The sequence below is a fragment of the Dipteris shenzhenensis genome, chromosome 32, assembly GCF_047967505.1.
Source record: "Dipteris shenzhenensis isolate YYH24624 ecotype China chromosome 32, Dip_SZ_1.0, whole genome shotgun sequence".
Classification (NCBI taxonomy): Eukaryota; Viridiplantae; Streptophyta; class Polypodiopsida; order Gleicheniales; family Dipteridaceae; genus Dipteris; species Dipteris shenzhenensis.
In genome coordinates, this window is record NC_141627.1 from 35,041,315 (window position 1) to 35,058,677 (window position 17,363).

Genomic DNA, 17,363 nt, shown 5'->3' on the forward strand with positions numbered 1-17,363 from the left:
TTGCACACATCCATCACTGAAATTTTCCCTTTACTTCTTAAAATTCCCTACTAGATGGACTTGCCCTCTTGGCGGTGAGGGGGGTTTTTTTTATACATTGCAATGGAAGATTTTACAAAAAAATTCTATAATGCATCCTTCTGTGATTTGAGGCAATATTCAACATAACATAAATGCTCTAAGGTTGGTTACGCACTGCCCATCGCCCGTCCAAGTGAGAAAAGGGGATGGGCGGGGTGGGTTACACACCAAAGGCAAAGGATATAAATAAGGCATGCTCATTTATTGCGGTGTAGACTATTTGAATTTTGATTGGAGGACTTGGATTCAAGCCCCAGTGTCAGAACAACTTGGGCACCCTTTAGGCGGGGGGGGTTGCCCAAGGTCTTGGGCACCCCCTAATCAACAATCGCCACATGGTGGACACATCGACCCACGCCCCTTTCCAAGGTTGGGCAGGTTCTATGTGTAACTGCCCTAACAGTAGCAAAACTTAGAAACAACATTGATGCTCTAGCCATATGAGGCCTGCATTCAATAAGATTATTCCTCCTAGACCTATGCTTGTCCTTTTACCCCTTCGCTTCCTGTTTCACATGCTTTCCTATTCTTTGTACTTTGTATGCTTGTGGTCTCATGAATGTTTTTGGGACAAATTTCAATTCTTAGCACATGACCTTTCTAGTAATAATAAACTTCCACACATCGATGGTTATTGTGCAAAGACTTCCATTTGGATTATGATTTCCTTTTTTGCCATCCATGATTATCGAATTTTAGTTCTAAAATGAGGGTTTGTAAGAGGGATGGTTGTAGTTCTTATGATTTTTAATTAAGAAACCATATTAGGTACATGTTAAATGTTAAGAGCTCCCAAGGCATTGTTGCCCCCACGCATGCGACACCAAGGCCATTTTTGAATGACATGGATAACAAATTGTTAGAAAGAAAAGAAAAGAAGATGTAATGCTTGCATTGAGATGAGATTCAATTGTAAAAATAAGATGGAAGTCAATTGGAATCAAATGCATGCATGCACATGGCTTTGATATATACAAGAGCACATGTGTGCATGCGCGCATATGACTTATTCATCCACTATCACATTTCTTCCAGTGCTAGAGATGTTTATCCCAACCTATCAAAAGAAAGGCCTCGGTTTTTGCACCTCAAAATAGATAAGTGTGTTAGTTTTTACACTAAACTACCCAAAACTCTAGTATAGTGAAATCCTGAAGGGAGTTTATTTTCTAGCATTGATGTGTTCTCTAGAAAGGAGCTCAAGTTAGGAAGCAAGCAAATATGTGTCCTTGGCTTTGCCAGGTAAAGAGAGGCTCGATGGTTTTCTTCAAAGTATTCCGCCTCTCAAATTCACACACACATGGCCAACTATGAGAAGCACATATGCTAGAGGGATCTCTAGGGATTTCAAAGGGCAACAAAAATAGGAAGGTCCTAGTAGCTAGAGCTCTGCCCAGTTATGGGCAGTTGTAACAAATGAAGCCACCTCAGGAAGGCAAGCACCCAAAGGCCTTGCTTGAGTGTTTTAATCTTCCGAGTTGAGTATGGCTTCAAAGACTTGTCCTGTCTTTGTGAATATTTCTGCCCTCCTCCTATAGTCTGCCGGCGTTCTACCATTGTCCTTCTCCATCACAACCCAGTGTAGCTCCTCCGAATCTTCACACACTTTCTTCCCCTTCTCCTTCCTTGCTTTCAGAATTTCTCCACTCTTTTCGTAGGAATACGCCCTCCTTCTGTAGTCCCCTGCCGTCCTCCCATAACCCCCCCCCTCCGCATTCTGTAGATATTCTACCGCTCGCCTTTCGTCTTCACCGATTTCCCAATACAGCGCTGAAATTGAGCGCAGTTTCTCTCCAAAACTCGAATCATGAACCCCTATGCTTTTCCCTCTTGTTGTAGACGTGCCGTTCACGTTCGACAACGTCTGGGTAACATGGGCGTTCGTCATTGTAGCATCCAACCTCTGCTCCTCTTCCCCATTGGAGTCAGAAGTCCATAGTCTTTCTCCACCGCCTTCTGCCAGCATTCTACAACTGCACGTTCCTATTGATGCTTCCACGGAACGTTTGAGGCTGCTGCTTTCGTTCGGGGCACCTACGATCCACGCTCCTTTGACGACTGCACGCTGCACAATAGCACAAAATGAATGAGTACAGGTCTACTAAAGAAGATCAAAAGCGGCTGCAACACGAAATTACCTCAGAGAGCATGAACACGATACTCTTATGTTTCTTTGACATGCTTGCCTTGCAATAAACTTCTCACACATAAGATCGTAGAGAAAAGAAATGCGATACGAACCATCGGACGAGCTACGGAAGTTGTATTCGGGTCTCTGCGGGTGTCCCAAGCAAGACGCATTGTTCGTGAAGCGCCAACGTGCAAGGATGCAAGGCGATCGAAAGTTCGACGTGGGCAGTCGACATTGGCAGTATTGTAAGATGAGCAGCAACTAGTCATTTTCCTCACAATCTGCAGGCCGTTGCCAAGCTTGGAAGAAAAAAGGATGAAAAGCACAGAGGAACGGTGCAGTTTGCTAGAGCAATTTACGCTATGATCAAAGACCAAACTACATAAAGTGGTATTTCAAGAGGGAGGCTCTTCATGCCTCGAGGGGCTACCAACATGCGTGACGTTTGTGCTGAGTTCCTCGTGATGTACGCCATGACATCCAAGAAACCATACTGGCATTGGCCACAAATTCTCCCCTTATCATTCGCCTAGTTTCATCTCAACCCAACCCTGAACATCAGCCCCACTTCCCCTCCTCCTATGAGTCCCACTACCCTCATTACATGTTGCCTCCTACCTCTCTTGCCCGTGTTCCTAAGGGAGCCCTTATCATTGCATGCATGTGCCTTTCACATCCCCTTGATTCTCCTAGATACTGCCCACGATTCTTGAACCTTGGAAACTTTATGCTCATCATGTATGCTTCATGCATTCTTACATCCACTGCAAGTAGAGTTTTAATTGAACTTGAACTCTCTCATTGGTACTTGATTAGAACAAGACGTAATCGTTTGAACATTTCAATAATGGAGCATGCACAAACCTAGAGGGAGAAATTTGGTAAGTCTTTCGAGGGGCATTGGTAAGCCACAATCCATTGTTCATAGGATAATCAAAACGTACATGCTACAAAATTGTTAAAGCTTTGTTGTCCAAGTGAGTAAAATATTGCTAAAATGCTAATCCTAATTAAAAGCTATACAATTTGTTTCCGAGGGATCCATATCAATATGTAATGACATTATCATTAAAATTAGTATGTTCCCTTGCCACTACACTATCCATAAATCTTGATGTATTTTGCTAATACATAAATGCATTAAGACTTGCACTCTAAGGGTTATGTAGGACAACATGCAAACTCATAAGAAAGGGGATTTAAGATTTCACACTTTTGTTATAGAACTATTCTTACATAAGGAATTTGTAAGTATTAACAAATAGTGTAAAGTTCTAAGGTTTAGATAGAAAGCTTATATAACATAGGTATATATAAATGGACCTTTATATGACTCCATCAAATGAGGCCATGCATCTCCTTGTAGAATTGGACCAACCAACTTCCTTATTACTAGTCACCTGAATATGTAGTTGGGTCCAAGGCATACATCAAACTTTAACATTTAATTGCAATTATAAATGAGAACTTGGATGTAGTTATACCCACCAACCTGAAACTAAAGAAAAGTGCAATTCCAAATCAAAACGTGCACAATCATCCTATAGTTTAATGTCGTATTTTGCACATGGAACCTTAAAAAAGATCCATCTATAAGGACACAAGGTAAGAAGAGGTCTAGTTTAAGGATAAAAGGGAGAGAGTAATGATCTCATAGAGGTAACTTTGTCTTATCAAATATAACTTGCAATAGCTCAAAGTAAAACTATGAAAGTAAACTGATGCGTTTTGAGAAAGTGAATTCTAATAAAAGATGAAAAAAACCAAGGGGGGGGGGAAGGGGGGTTTTTTGATATGTGAGTGAGTGAGAATTAAGTAATGTGAAGGGGAACCTGTTAAATCATTGTGTGAAGTAACCAGTGCGGAGGTAATTCTATGAAAAGGAAATGAAATTATAAGAAAAAAGTAGAAAAAAACATTTTGTGGTTACATCTAAAGACAAGGCCAAAAAGGAGAGTGATAATGGCATGGTAATGTGCGAAAAAAATTAGTGATTAAAGAGGGGGATTATGAAGGGAAGTTTTAAGGAGATATTATAAAGGAAAACATTTTAAAATAAGATTAAGAGAATAATAAGAAAAAGGAAAAAAAGAAAAAAAGGGGGGGGGGGAATATATAAGAAGATGTTATAAATGAAAAAACTACAGTGTGTGTTTTAGCAAGGAAAGCATAAGGAGACTTTAAAAAAAGGGGGGCATCATAAGCTAATTCTAATGAAAATTTAGAGGGTAGAAAAAAGAAAGGAAAGGGGGAGGGGGTTAATTAAAGTGAGATAAGAAGTGTTTTTGTTTTAAAAATGAGAGACCTATGGTGAGCAGTGGAGCGGGCGGCTTGAAGGCAGAGACATGGCGGATGCATGTGGGACTACCTCAAACTAATGCTTGCACGAGATCCATGGCCAGGGATGATTTTTTCGCGTTAGTTTCGTTAATAAGCGAAAGTTTTATATGGCTTATGAAAGTTTATATGCTTTTATAAAAATAAAAGCTTAGTATATTCGCCACAATTTGAAACTAAATTTTAAAAGGAGCTAGGTTTAGCCTTTAAGATTATAAAATTATAAATAAAGTCCATGAAAATTCGCCAAAGTTTTATATAATAAATATATATATTTGGAAACTTTCACCAACATATTATATATACAATTTAAAATTTTGGCTAGATCTATAGAATTAAGCACCAAAAGAAGACTTGTGCAATCAAGAAGAGTTGTGCCCTTATATCCAACGTACATTTGGATAACTTAAGCCTATGGTAGGCCCATCATTAGCAATATGTCTACCCCTCATCAAGTCATATAGTAGGGATATATCTCTTCATGCTTCTATCTTCAACAAGAACATGAAGGACACTACATAAATAGGTAAACAGAAACAACAAGTAGATTCTTAGCAAGAATAATCAAATGATTAAAATGACACAAAATTAAAGAATGAAATTTTCTATAATGGCCTGGTAGAAGGTGTCTTGTTAGATATTTTAAGTATTTCTTTAGTCACAGCTTATGATCGCAAAAAGTAGGTAAAAATTCAACTAAATTAATGAATAGAGCTAGAGTAGTGAATATGCAGTAAGTCACATATTTAGTTTTTTTTTTGTGTGTGTGTGTGAAAATCTAACTTTAATTTCATCATATACATCTATGCATTTATATTTAGTTGTGTGTATGTGTGTGTGTGTGTGTGAAAATCTAACTTTAATTTCATCATGTACTTCTATGCATTTATATGTTTAGAAATTTATCACAATGCACAGAACTCGGGGGGTCCACATCTAGGAAATGTATATATACTATGAGAGTTCAAAATGAGGGGAATTTTAATTCTCAAGACTCACATAAATATATTTATAGCAGGGGTAATTTTATACACCGTTTTAAATTTAACAGGTAGGGTGTGTTTATTCTCATATCCAAATTCAAAGTTATTTTTTAAATATTCTTTCATCTAGGATGATGTGTAAGAGCATTCACAATTTGTTGATGGGTAGCTCAAAGTTTTAATGTGCTGAATAGCCCTCACAATCATGATAAGTAAATATTGGTGTTGGATTCATCCAGATTAGTCTCTCAAGTTCTCCTCAAGTCCCAGACACTCCACAGATCCTCTTGCATGGTGATCAAGATCTTACCGATTCCAACCATAATAAATTCCTCCTCAACCAAAAATATCAACCAGACCCACAGGAAGATCATCATGAAGTCATTGGTAGTGTGGAAGGTGGGGCCCTCCATGCCACCCCATTGGCTAAAACCTTCATGAAGAGAATCAAAGAAGCTGCCAGGTCCATTTGGTCAAGGATGGAGAAAAGATTTAATTTTTTAGATATGCCTATAAAGTCTTTGCTCACTACTCGGGGTGAAGAGAGGAGCAAGGGTTTGGGTAGGAAAACACAAAGGTTTTATAATTGTAGTGAAGAATCGAAGACCTCAAGCTCTGTGGCTTCAAGAATTGAATTGCGGCCCGAATGAGAATTCCTACATGCATCACGAATAAGCTATTTCTACTCATATTAGAATACTCTTGGATAGATAGCCAATTGGATGTTATTGTTAATATTACATGGAAAGTTGATATAGATATAGAGACCTAGTAGGCTATTTCTACGGTTGACCTAGCAGGCACCATGTTGCTTTATGTAAATCTCATGTAAATACTTTAAGCTATATGCCTATGTTTATGTATGCCTGTGTGAATTCCTACGTTTATGCTTCTATGTTTCTATATGCCTCTGCATATGTATGCCTATGTCTATGCTTCTACATTTCTGTATGCATTATGATGTATGTTTATGCTATATATGAATGCTAGCATATGCTTTATGCCTATTTAATGAATGCCTATCCTTCTATGTGCCTATGTGAATGCATATCCTTCACATCTGTGACCTTTAGAGTCTAGATAAACAATTATTATTCTGTAGTATGGTCATCTTGCAACAATCCATCATCCTTCTATGGACCATATCATACGACTTCACACAAATGCAACTATATCTTCTCATCCATAGTTTAATCATGTAGACATTGTGCAAAGGTCTCATTAAAATATACCCCATCATGGATTATTTTCTTTTGCAAAAGAGAAAAAAATTATTAAAAGAAAATATTTACATTGCAAAAGTTTTGATCATGTAGGCATTGGAGAGGCATTGCAACTCATGCAAACATCTCAATAATTGTGAATCAAATTGAATAACTTGACAATAAAACATCTTATCTTCCTTATTTTAAGGATTGAGTTGTCAATCAAGGGGCTAGCCATGTGTCATCCATTCGATAAATGTGTGTGGGATATGGGGAAAATGGGGAATGAAATGGTCACCATAGCCATCATCGTGGCTCCCTCTCCTGTTACATAGCCTCCGTGCTTTCCATTGTGCTTTCCCTGCCTATGTGCCAAGCTCCCTGGTGAACAATTTGCACAATGACTCACGCTGAATTACCATAAAAGTAGTTGAAGCCAAAAATGAGGGAGCCTTTGAAACCATCTCGCAAGTACTTGGGAGTAGCTTATAGATTGCTTAAAGATTAGAGTGTTCATTCAATTGGAGCAGGAATTGCATGCAGGCAAGAGACATCGAGGAGCGGGAATTGCATGCAGGCAAGAGACAATACTTGTTTGTGCAAAATGCCTTGCATCTTTACTTGCATCGTGATACATAAGGGGAAATGTTTGTTGCTATGAAACAATACCATCGGGATGAATTTTCCCAAGCAAACAAAGCATCAAGGAGATTGCAAAGGTGACTCCACCAAGTCATTTATACTCTTCTTCAATTGGCTAGGATCTACTATAATTTTGAGATGGCATCCTATACTTAATTTCCAAAATTTTAAAATTTTAAAATTTTAAAATTTTAATTTCCACGACAGCAACGAATACCACACTGCTCCACACCTGTGTTTCACAATTGGCCAACCCACCAAATACCACCTTATCCTTCGCTCCCTCTCTCGGCTCTCTCCTCCCTCTCTCCTCCCTCCTTCGCCCCCTCTCTCGGCTCTCTCCTCCCTCCTTCCACCTTTCCACCTCCTCCTCCTTAGCACTCACATAGCTCCCCTTTCCTCTCTCTCTCGGATCTCTCCTCCCTCTCTCCTCCCTCCTTTGCCCCCTCTCGACTCTCTCCTCCCTCCTTCCACCTTGCCACGTCCTCCTCCTCAGCACTCACTTAACTCCCCTTTCCTCTCATCTCACTCCCTTAGCCATGCCTTTACAAAGCTGGATCGGCTCTTCTAAAAACTCCTTTCAATTGTTTCTGCTTTTTGAATTTCCCCTGCAATGCATGAGATTGGTGCTTTCTGCCCAGTTTCAAGAGGAAGATGATTGTCATGTTGTGGATGATCATCACGTCTTCAGTCGTATAGAAGGTCTGGCATCGCAACATCCTTATAGCCAGGGTATCGCCTTATGTCTCAACATCATGTTTACGTTTTCCTTTGTTCTTGATGAGCGTGCCTTTGATTCCATTGCCTCCCTTCCTATAGATGCAGAAAATGTAAAATGTCCCCTGTCTAGAGCTCAACGCAAGAGGCTCAAAGTCAAGAAACTGAAGGAGAAGCAATCTCAGGCCGTCAAGCCAGAAGTTTCTGACAGAGCCAGAAGGTTTATTGGACCCCTTTTGCTTAAGTTGGAGTTTACTTTTCAGAAAGAGCCATCCGGTGACTGCATTCCTACAGACACTATACAACAAAAGAACAAGGATTCATTGGTTCTGGATGTAGAGGAACAATGTAATTCCACAGACAGTCTACAACAAGAAGAAGAGGAGTTTTTCAAAGAAAACGTGACACGTAATGGTGACCTTGGACTTGAGGAAGATTCGGGTTCCTTGAATAGGGTCAAGAAGTGAAGGCTCACAAAAAGCAGTTGGGAAAATTGCCAAGGTTGGTTTGTTACATTGGCTAAATTATTTTTATGCGTTTTTCCTTTTTAAAGGCAAGTTTACATATGTGTCTTCTTTGAAGAGGGAGATTCCACCTTAAGTTTGGACAGCATATGCGTCATAAGATTAGAGTATGTTGTTTAGCTTAAGCATTTTATTAATGTACTTGTATTGTAAAGCACGAGCCTTGACAGTTGGCATTTTGTAGGTTTTCAATGGAGCATGCTGAGTTTCCCTTCTCAAGGAACTTCCCAAACTATTTAGAATTAGCATCGGTAATAATCATTTGATTATCTCTTTTGGTGGCTGCTTTGGAGTTCCATTTCCAGGAAGGTCTATGGTTGAAATTCACTTATTCACAAATTACTACTTTTGATCAATACTTGGAAATATTACAAACCTGTTGCACAGAAAATATGATACTAGCAGTCTCCGGTCTATGAGCAGGGGATTTGAATCCTTTACAAAGTGATGACTTAGCAGGCATGTGGAGCTTGAGCTAGGAGCAAGTATAAGGCAGGAAGAATGAGGGTCCAAATTAGAGGACATACGGAGCAATGACCCACTCCTGCAGCAGGTTTAACAAGAAACTGCAGCAGGTTTAACGGTGATTTTGTAAGCTATCATATCCCTCTAAAGGATTGTATTCCCTTTGGAGTCTTAAGTATTACTTAGATGTGCATTATACTCCCTTGGGATTCTCTCTAATATTTTACAAGAATTCCATTAATTGTTAATAGCTAAACAAGGATTCATTTGGGAACATTAGATTGCCAAGAGTTAATCTCTTTTATTTAAAGAAGGTATTTTCTTTGGACATGTAATTATTGGTTGGGAGTACATGGTGCAACAAACAGATAGGTGAGCTAAGAAGAGAGGCAAGATTCGATAGAGTTTATGTTGCCCAATCTCTGCTATCAAGCCTTGGGAGTCAAGCAAAGAACTTTTTCCTCTCTCACTCTTTCAGATCATCAGCCTGTCTTAGCTTGGATAGACTTCAGAAATGGTAGAAAAGGCAATTCATGGTTTAAAGCAGACCCCTCTCTATTCTAAATTAGACTGTGAGAAACAAATCATTAAGACATGGAATATGGCTTTTGTTTTTGCCAACTCTTGCTCTCAAGGATGGAAAAATGTTATTTCAAGTGTGCAAGAAATTTTAAAAGAGGCTAGAAAAAGCAGAGCTGCTATTAGGACCGGCAGGATGGATAAGTTGAAGAATGAGCTAGAACAACTTGAACAGATGGCAAGACTAAAGGAAAGCAATGCCTAGCAAGAATTGTTCGAAAAAAGAAAGGAAATCAAAATCCAAGAACAAATCAAGATCCAAAATGCTAAAATCTATTTCAAGGATTGGTGGGCAGGAAAAGTTGATAGACTAACCAAAGAAAACTTTATGGTGAGAATTAAAAAAAAGAGAAACTAGGAGGAAATTCCTCTTTTGCAGAAGGAGGATGGTGCTATGGTCAGAACAGAGGAAGAAAATATGGAGATTATTGTTAATCATTTCAAGGATTTACCTTGGATTTACTCAGCATAGTTGACCCAAGTGATGAACAGGTTTTGAAGGCTAGGAATAGATGCCAAACAGTCAGACAATGTAAAGTCTCTAGCTTGGACAAAATGCAGCTAGAGAATGATCTTTCTTTGCAAGAACTTAAAGAGGCTACCTTCTCTATGGCCGATGGCAAAACTCCAAGGGAGGATGGTCTTCCAGTATAATTTTACAAGTTTTTCTCGGACACAATTGGCCCTTCTCTAATTGTAGTTTGGAGAGAGAGTGCTGAACATGGATTCTTACCTAATCACCTAAATGGAGGAGTTATTAAACTCATTCCAAAGGTGGGGACAAGACAGTGTTAAAAAATTAGAGACCTCTAACTATGTTAAACTACTCTTACAAGATCTTTGCCAAAGCCCTTGCATTGAGAATGAGAAACAAGATGGATAATTGGATAGGAACAAAACCTATGGGAAGGATGCTCCCATGCTAAGGAAACTAAACAAGATGTATGCTTAATAAAGATTGACTTTGATAAAGTGTATGATAGATTGAACTAGGATTTTCTTTTGCAATCCCTCAAAAAATTCACATCATTTTTTGCTTTACTGCTTTCCAATGCATCAGCAAAGGTCTATGTAATGGAGAAATGTATCAACGTTTCTTTTTGAAGACATTATAAGACAAGGGTGCCCTTTGGCCCCTTTATCATTTGCCATAGCCCCCACTAATGCTTTGGGGTGGTTAATAAAAGATCAAGTGTCCATGAGGGCAATTAGAGGCATTGAGCTTCCCTCATGAAAACATTTAGTAAATCAACAATTTGTAGATGACACAACACTAACTATAAAAAATATAGATGCATACATTTAAGGGGCAATGGAATGTATGGATATATTTTGTGTGGCATTAGGCTCTAAGATAAATCACACTAAAATAGGGTATGCTCTGCTCTCAAGTGGCTCTCAAACACTTCTGGATTAGATGGGATGCACAAAAATACCACATAGACAAATTTTTAGGCTGTTGGGTATTCCTATGGCCTTTAATGTTAAAATGAAGGACAAATGGGAGTGGTTCTTACATAGATTCAGGAAAAAAATAGACAGCCTCAGAGGGCTATAGGCCAATCTTGCAAGAGAAGAGTTGTCTTAAACCATTGCATTTACTCAGTTGCTACTTTTTATCTCTCTTGTTGGTGCCCCTCTAAAACAGGCTTAGAAAAAGTCATAAAAATTTGCAGATCTTTCTTATGGGGGGGAAGTGATACAAAAAGGAGAATTTCAAAGGTTAAATGGTCCTTCTACATCATACCCAAAAAGGAAGGAGGATTGGGAGTAGTCAATATGCAGTTGGCTACCTACAAACTTGCTGCCACTTGGAGTTTAAAGCTATCACCTCTCCTGACAATGACTAGGCCAACCTTCTACTTAGAAATATATAATTTGTCAGACCCTATAGGCCTACTAGATGGAAAGATTTTCCTCTCCTCTCTGCTATTGGCAATGGTGAGCCCTGTATGACTAAAGGGAGTCAACTTTGGAAAACTTTATGGGGGCTTTTGAATAGATCAAGAGCCACATAGTCCTCTCTAGTAAAGGGAGTTTCATAACTTTGGACTCAATTTGGGCATCTGTTTTCTTTACTAAGTAACAATTAAGTGATGATGAGTTCCTAAAAGCCTGGCAACTTTCAAAGAAAGGGTTAATTACTTGGGCAAATTTGTGGGACAAGGCCAATTTTAAATGGAAGCCATGGTTAGAGATCAGAAGGGAATTCAGACTCAAAAATGCAAATCAAGATCTAGTCATGAGTAGAATACAATTATTGGAGGGAGACACTACTTGGAAAGGGGGCAAGATCTTAAACTTTACCAAAGAATTTAGTTGGGTTGGGAACTCATGTTTCTTACCCATACCTACTCCTTCTGAGGGCATAGAAGAGGTTGTTTCCATCCTCAATGCTAGGTGGAAACTCTCTGATACTGAAAGGAAATGGGATATCAGGTTCTCATTGATCTGGGACAGAAAGATACTAGAGGATATGTCCTGTGGCTAATTCTCCATAAAGTTGTCTAGACCAATTGTAGGAGCTTGAGTATTGGCAAGGGAGATGGAACCTACAAATCTTGTTTTGGAATCAAAGAAGACATTTTTCACCTATTTATTTCCTACCCCAGGGCTAGAAAATTTTGAAAGGTGATTCAGCTAATGCTAGGAGAACCAATCAATTGGAAATCACTTCTACTGGGATATGCACTCAAGCTACCTTATGCCATGTGGGTCAACATCAAAGCACATGCACTGTGGTTTATATGGATTGCCAGGAATGCATATCAATTTAATGATAAGTACGTGTGCTGAACAGTTATTATTGAATTAGTCTAGAACGAATGCAGCTATACTTACTAACTTATTCCTACTTTTTGTGGACCAGGCTAAATTTTAGTTGGATCATGAAATACAACACTGTCAAGAGACTAGAATCAAGCAGGTCTCCCCCTTTGATTTGTCAATACCTAGACAAAGACCTCACACTTGATGAATTAAAAGGAGCAACTAATGCAATGGCAAAAGGTAAGACGCATGTGGAGGATGGGCTCCCAATGGAATTTTACCAAGTTTTTTGGGACATGGTCGGCCCTTGCTTAATGAAGCTATGGAAAGATTCAAAAGAAAAAGGATTCTTGGAAAAAAGAATCAACACAGGGATGTAGTGTATCTATGTTCCCTTTGTTGTTGGATGGATGGGAACCACAAAATCAATCCCCCATTTTTCAAATGTTTTTTGTGCAATGACTATTGTAGGGGGTTGAAGTCCTTGTGTTGTGGCTTAGTAGTCCGTTGGCATTTATCATAGTGACGAGCAAGCTGTGCGGGCAGCTAGCCTACCAAGGCAAGGCCCTAAGGCCTTAAGAGAGGGGGGAGGGGGTGGTTGGGTGGGGGGGTGGAGGGAGGGGGTGGGTGGGGGAGTGGGGTGGTGGGGTGGAGGAGGGGAGGGGGGGTTGGCAGGAGGGGGCGAGAGGGGGCTAGAGGAGGGGAGGGGGGCAAGGGGGAGGAATGGTGGGGGGAAGGAGGGGAGGGGGTAGGGGGTAGGGTGGAGGGAGGGGAGGGGGTGGGGTGGGGTGGAGGGAAGGGGGGGTAAGGGGGGGGTGGGGGGTGGGGGTGGGGGGAGGGTGGAGGAAGGGGGGGGGAGGTGGTTGTGGTGATTCTCAATTTTGATGACTTGCAACCTGCTCTAGTCTATGACTCATTCTTGTCATCAAAGCGGTTAACCTATTTAAACCCACTTTAAGGCGAGAGCCTCCATCCATCATTGTGATACAACCCTCTTTCTCACCTAAGCGAGTACGAGAGCTCCTTTCTGAATTCCAGCCTACACCTGTCACTGAAATATGACCCTAGAACCTATGTGAACACTTATGCTACAATGAGCAATGACACGTGACCACAACCTTGGAACCTAGATTTGGGAAAGACAGGGACAACACTACCCTTGATGTTCATGTCTGTATGCGTGGGAGGTGGCCCTTGATCCAAACTCTCCATACCATTGGGAATTCATGTCTCTCCCACTGTCCTTTGAGCTATGCCTAACTCCTTATCTTGATCTTCCTTAAAATCCAACCTATGGCAAAAACAAAGGGAATAGAGGGGGTGAGGGAAAAGGGGAAAACTGAGGGTGGCTATGCTAGCGGCAAAAAGTTCGGATGCTTGTGAAAGAAAGCTGAGACAACAACTCTCCTCTGAAAGGTACCAAAGGCAGCCTGGAGCTAATGATGAAGTTCCGGAGCCCCTAGCGCAAAGGTAAGAGGAGGGTTGAGTAGTCAGAGCACCAATTTGGAAAACTCCTAGTTCACTTTGCATGATTTCTTGGATGCATGTGACCCAACAGCTATAGTGGTGGGTAATCAAGCTTCTTGGCTCGATTGCTAAGGTTTTAGAAAGCCATTCAAACTCGGCTCTAGGGCTGTTCTTTGAGGGTAGCTCTAAATAGATGCTAAAAAATACACTGAGTATGCATCCCTATAGTGGATGATTAAATGGCAGTGTAATTTCCCTATCTTACAAGTGTTACAATTCCTAAATTGTATACTTAACATACTCACAAATTGTACTACAAAAGAATAAACATAGAGTGGACTAATTTTCTTAGCACATAAAGTATTGCTACCTTGTATAGAACCACGAATGCTGTATTCTCTACCTTCATTCCCTCCTCGACCTTAGCAAGGTCCTGACATTCCCTCTCTAAACACCCTGAACCTTTAGACTTTATTATATTTAAGGTTTTTAACATCAAAGGCAAAGTCACTTATAACATGATCAAGGGTTCTAATGAATAGGTCTAGGAGGCTAGTTGAGGGCATAGGAATATTTGAGGACCTCATGGGGAGCTAAAAGTTCATGGCTTGGAGGGGCGAGAGCAAAGAACATTTCTTGGAGGTAGGAGGGGTAGAGAAGAGTAGAGCATGGAAGAAACAATATATTTCCTTTCGACTTGCAAAAGCTTTTTTTGCTCAGTTGCCTCCTCTTCATCTTTGAATTTGACCTCTCCCTCTACTCTCCCATCCTCCACAGTCCTCACATACCTAAAGTATCTTTACCCAAAGACACTATGTTTAACGAAAAGTGTGTTTAGCATAGTCAACTTTGTATATGCTACCAAGCACTTTCAAGATAATGAATTAGAAGCAAATTTTGAAGTCATGTATGTCATCTTTGGTGGTGTGGCATGCTCCAATGTACTTGCCATTTTTAGAGGAAAGAGCAAGACATTGTTTGGAGCTTGACTATGTGATTGCTCTTGTAGCAAACATATAAACACACCCTTTAGGGAAAATTTTCCCATGTGGGGACTATGATGATGCTACCAACATGTGGGGTTGCACATAACCTCTATGGGGAGGAAATATGGCCCAATGGAGGGGCAATGGAGCTAGGGTAGAGCCCAGCAATAGCTGCAAGAAAAAGGGTGTATCGTTTACTATATATATCTACCATAGTACTCCCAAGAATTATCTTCACACCCAACTTTTTGCATATTGGAAAGAGATTGGAAATATATCCAACAATTCATCCCACAACACATCATTCCACAAAAAGAGAAGAGTTACAGCTCTTACACAGGGAGAGCTAGCATTCCACAAAAAGAGAAGAGTTGCAGCTCTTACACAAGGAGAGCTAGATAATTAAGGGATGTCATTGTACTTTGTCTCTGATTTTAATAGAAAATGTACTTCTATAAACAATGAGTTACACACACACACACACACACAAAGACACACACACATGTGTATAATAAAGGATATAAAAAGGGAAATAAATTTCAATTTGCAACCTCTCCTAGCAAACCAATCTTTGTGCATCCATCTGCATCACCCCCCCCCGAAATAAATGCTTCACTTATTTGTTAGAAATTGTGGCCAACTACCACATAACCCATACAACCCAAAAAAGATCAATAAAAAAGAAATGAAGTAACAAACAATACACTGTTTTGATTGAATTCGAGTAGACAATGTATGCAATACCAATAAGTATATCAACATTCCCCACCAACCTCAATACATAAATATGCCCATTACTACTTGTAACTTCCATTTTTGAGATAATGAATTAGCAGCAAATTTTGAAGCCATGTATGTTGTCTTTGGTGGTGTGACATGCTCCAATGTACTTGCCATTTTTAGAGGAAAGAGCAAGACATTTTTAGAGGAAAGAGCAAGACATTGTTTGAAGCTTGACTATGTGATTGCTCTTGTAGCAAACATATAAACATACCCTTTGGGTAGATCTGCCCATGTGGGGACTAGGATGATGCTACCAACAAATGGGGATGCACATAAACTCTATGGGGAGGCATTTGGTCTGCTTTATATGGCCCAATGGAGGGGAAATGGAGCTATGGTAGAGCCTAGCAGTAACTATAAGAATAGGTCTAGGAGGCTAGTTACGGGCATAGGAATATCCGAGGACCTTATGGGGAGCTAAAAGTTCATGGCTTGGAGGGGTGAGAGCAAGGAACATTTCTCAGAACTAGGAGGGGTAGAGAAGAGAAGAGAATGGATGCAATAATAGATTGCCTTTCGACTTGCAAAAGCTTTTTAGCTAAGTTTCGTTCTCTTCATCTTTGAATTTGACCTCTCCCTCTACTCTCCCATCCTCTGTGAAGATAGTGGGACAGAAGGAAGGAGTCTCACTTGCGGCTTTCTCACATACACAATGGGGGAATACACACAAAGGTGGAGGCTGAAAACAGTTTTCGTCTTCTTAGTTGTGAAAGCCAAAAGAACTCTGGTACAAAGAAATAGAAGAACCCTATACGTGGGTCTCAAACCAAACTCAGCTAACTAAGGTGGCATACTAAGTAAGCCACGAACTAGAGTACATAAGGATAGCTGTCATCCAGCTATTATTCATGGGCAGTGTACCAACCGCATCTGCAGCTAACAAGTTGGTGACATAAATGCACACGGTCACCCTGGCATATCATGAGTGGAGCTCGATATCTCAATGTTGAGATATCAAGCTCTATCCCCGACATATCTCCTGGATGACTATCATTTATGTCACCGCCTATGTTAGTTGTACTCGTGGTGTAGTTAGACTACCACGTATGTTTTGGTTTGGGTTCACATATGAACCACGTATTCTAGGTTTTGACATATAGGGTATTTCCCTCTTCTATTGGATTGTTGTTGTGTGCAAAAGTGAAGAAAGGCTTCACCCTCCAACCTTGTGTCCTCTCTCTTTTGTGTGTTGTGAAGAAAGCTGAACTTGAGTCTCCTATCTCTCTCCCTATTTCTTTACATGGTATCAGAGCCTTGTTCGTGGTAAGGAGCTCAAGAAAGCTAGCCAAGTTTGTGGTGTCCTGGTAAGAGGACCAGTGTAGCTTTCCTATTTCGAGTTTGGGAGCAAATCTCTGCAGGTAGCACAGCCAGAAGTGCAGGAGTGCACTGCTTCAGATTGAGAGGCCCTTCGCGGTGTGGCGAGAGCGCAGTATATGCTGCGGGAAAGGGCGAAGCCCTTGGTGACTTTATTTTTCTGATTTGAGGCCGTTTCGGGGCCCGTTTTGAAGGCGGAAGTTCTTCGCAGGCACTCAGAAAAAGGCCCTGTTTTTGCTGTGCGACCACCGCGCGGCTAGTCGGTGGAAAGGTGCCACAGAAATTGCATCGTATGCCTATGTGCAGAGATATTGGGAGTTGCAGATTCATGCCTGTTGCCTGTTGATGCAAAATCGTCACGAGGAAGTGACTGTGTGGTG

General features: G+C 40.5%; 1 protein-coding gene across 1 annotated transcript; it reads right to left on the reverse strand.

Annotated features, from left to right (window-relative positions):
- Positions 1-480: 480 nt before the first annotated feature.
- LOC147880658 (uncharacterized) lies at positions 481-2,566 on the reverse strand. Its single transcript, XM_087371249.1, has 2 exons — positions 2,323-2,566; positions 481-2,146 (listed from the first exon to the last, which is right to left on the reverse strand). The coding sequence occupies exons 1-2, from the start codon at positions 2,479-2,481 to the stop codon at positions 1,547-1,549; spliced, it is 759 nt and encodes a 252-aa protein (XP_087227375.1). The 5' UTR covers positions 2,482-2,566; the 3' UTR covers positions 481-1,546.
- Between the last annotated feature and the right edge of the window lie 14,797 nt (positions 2,567-17,363).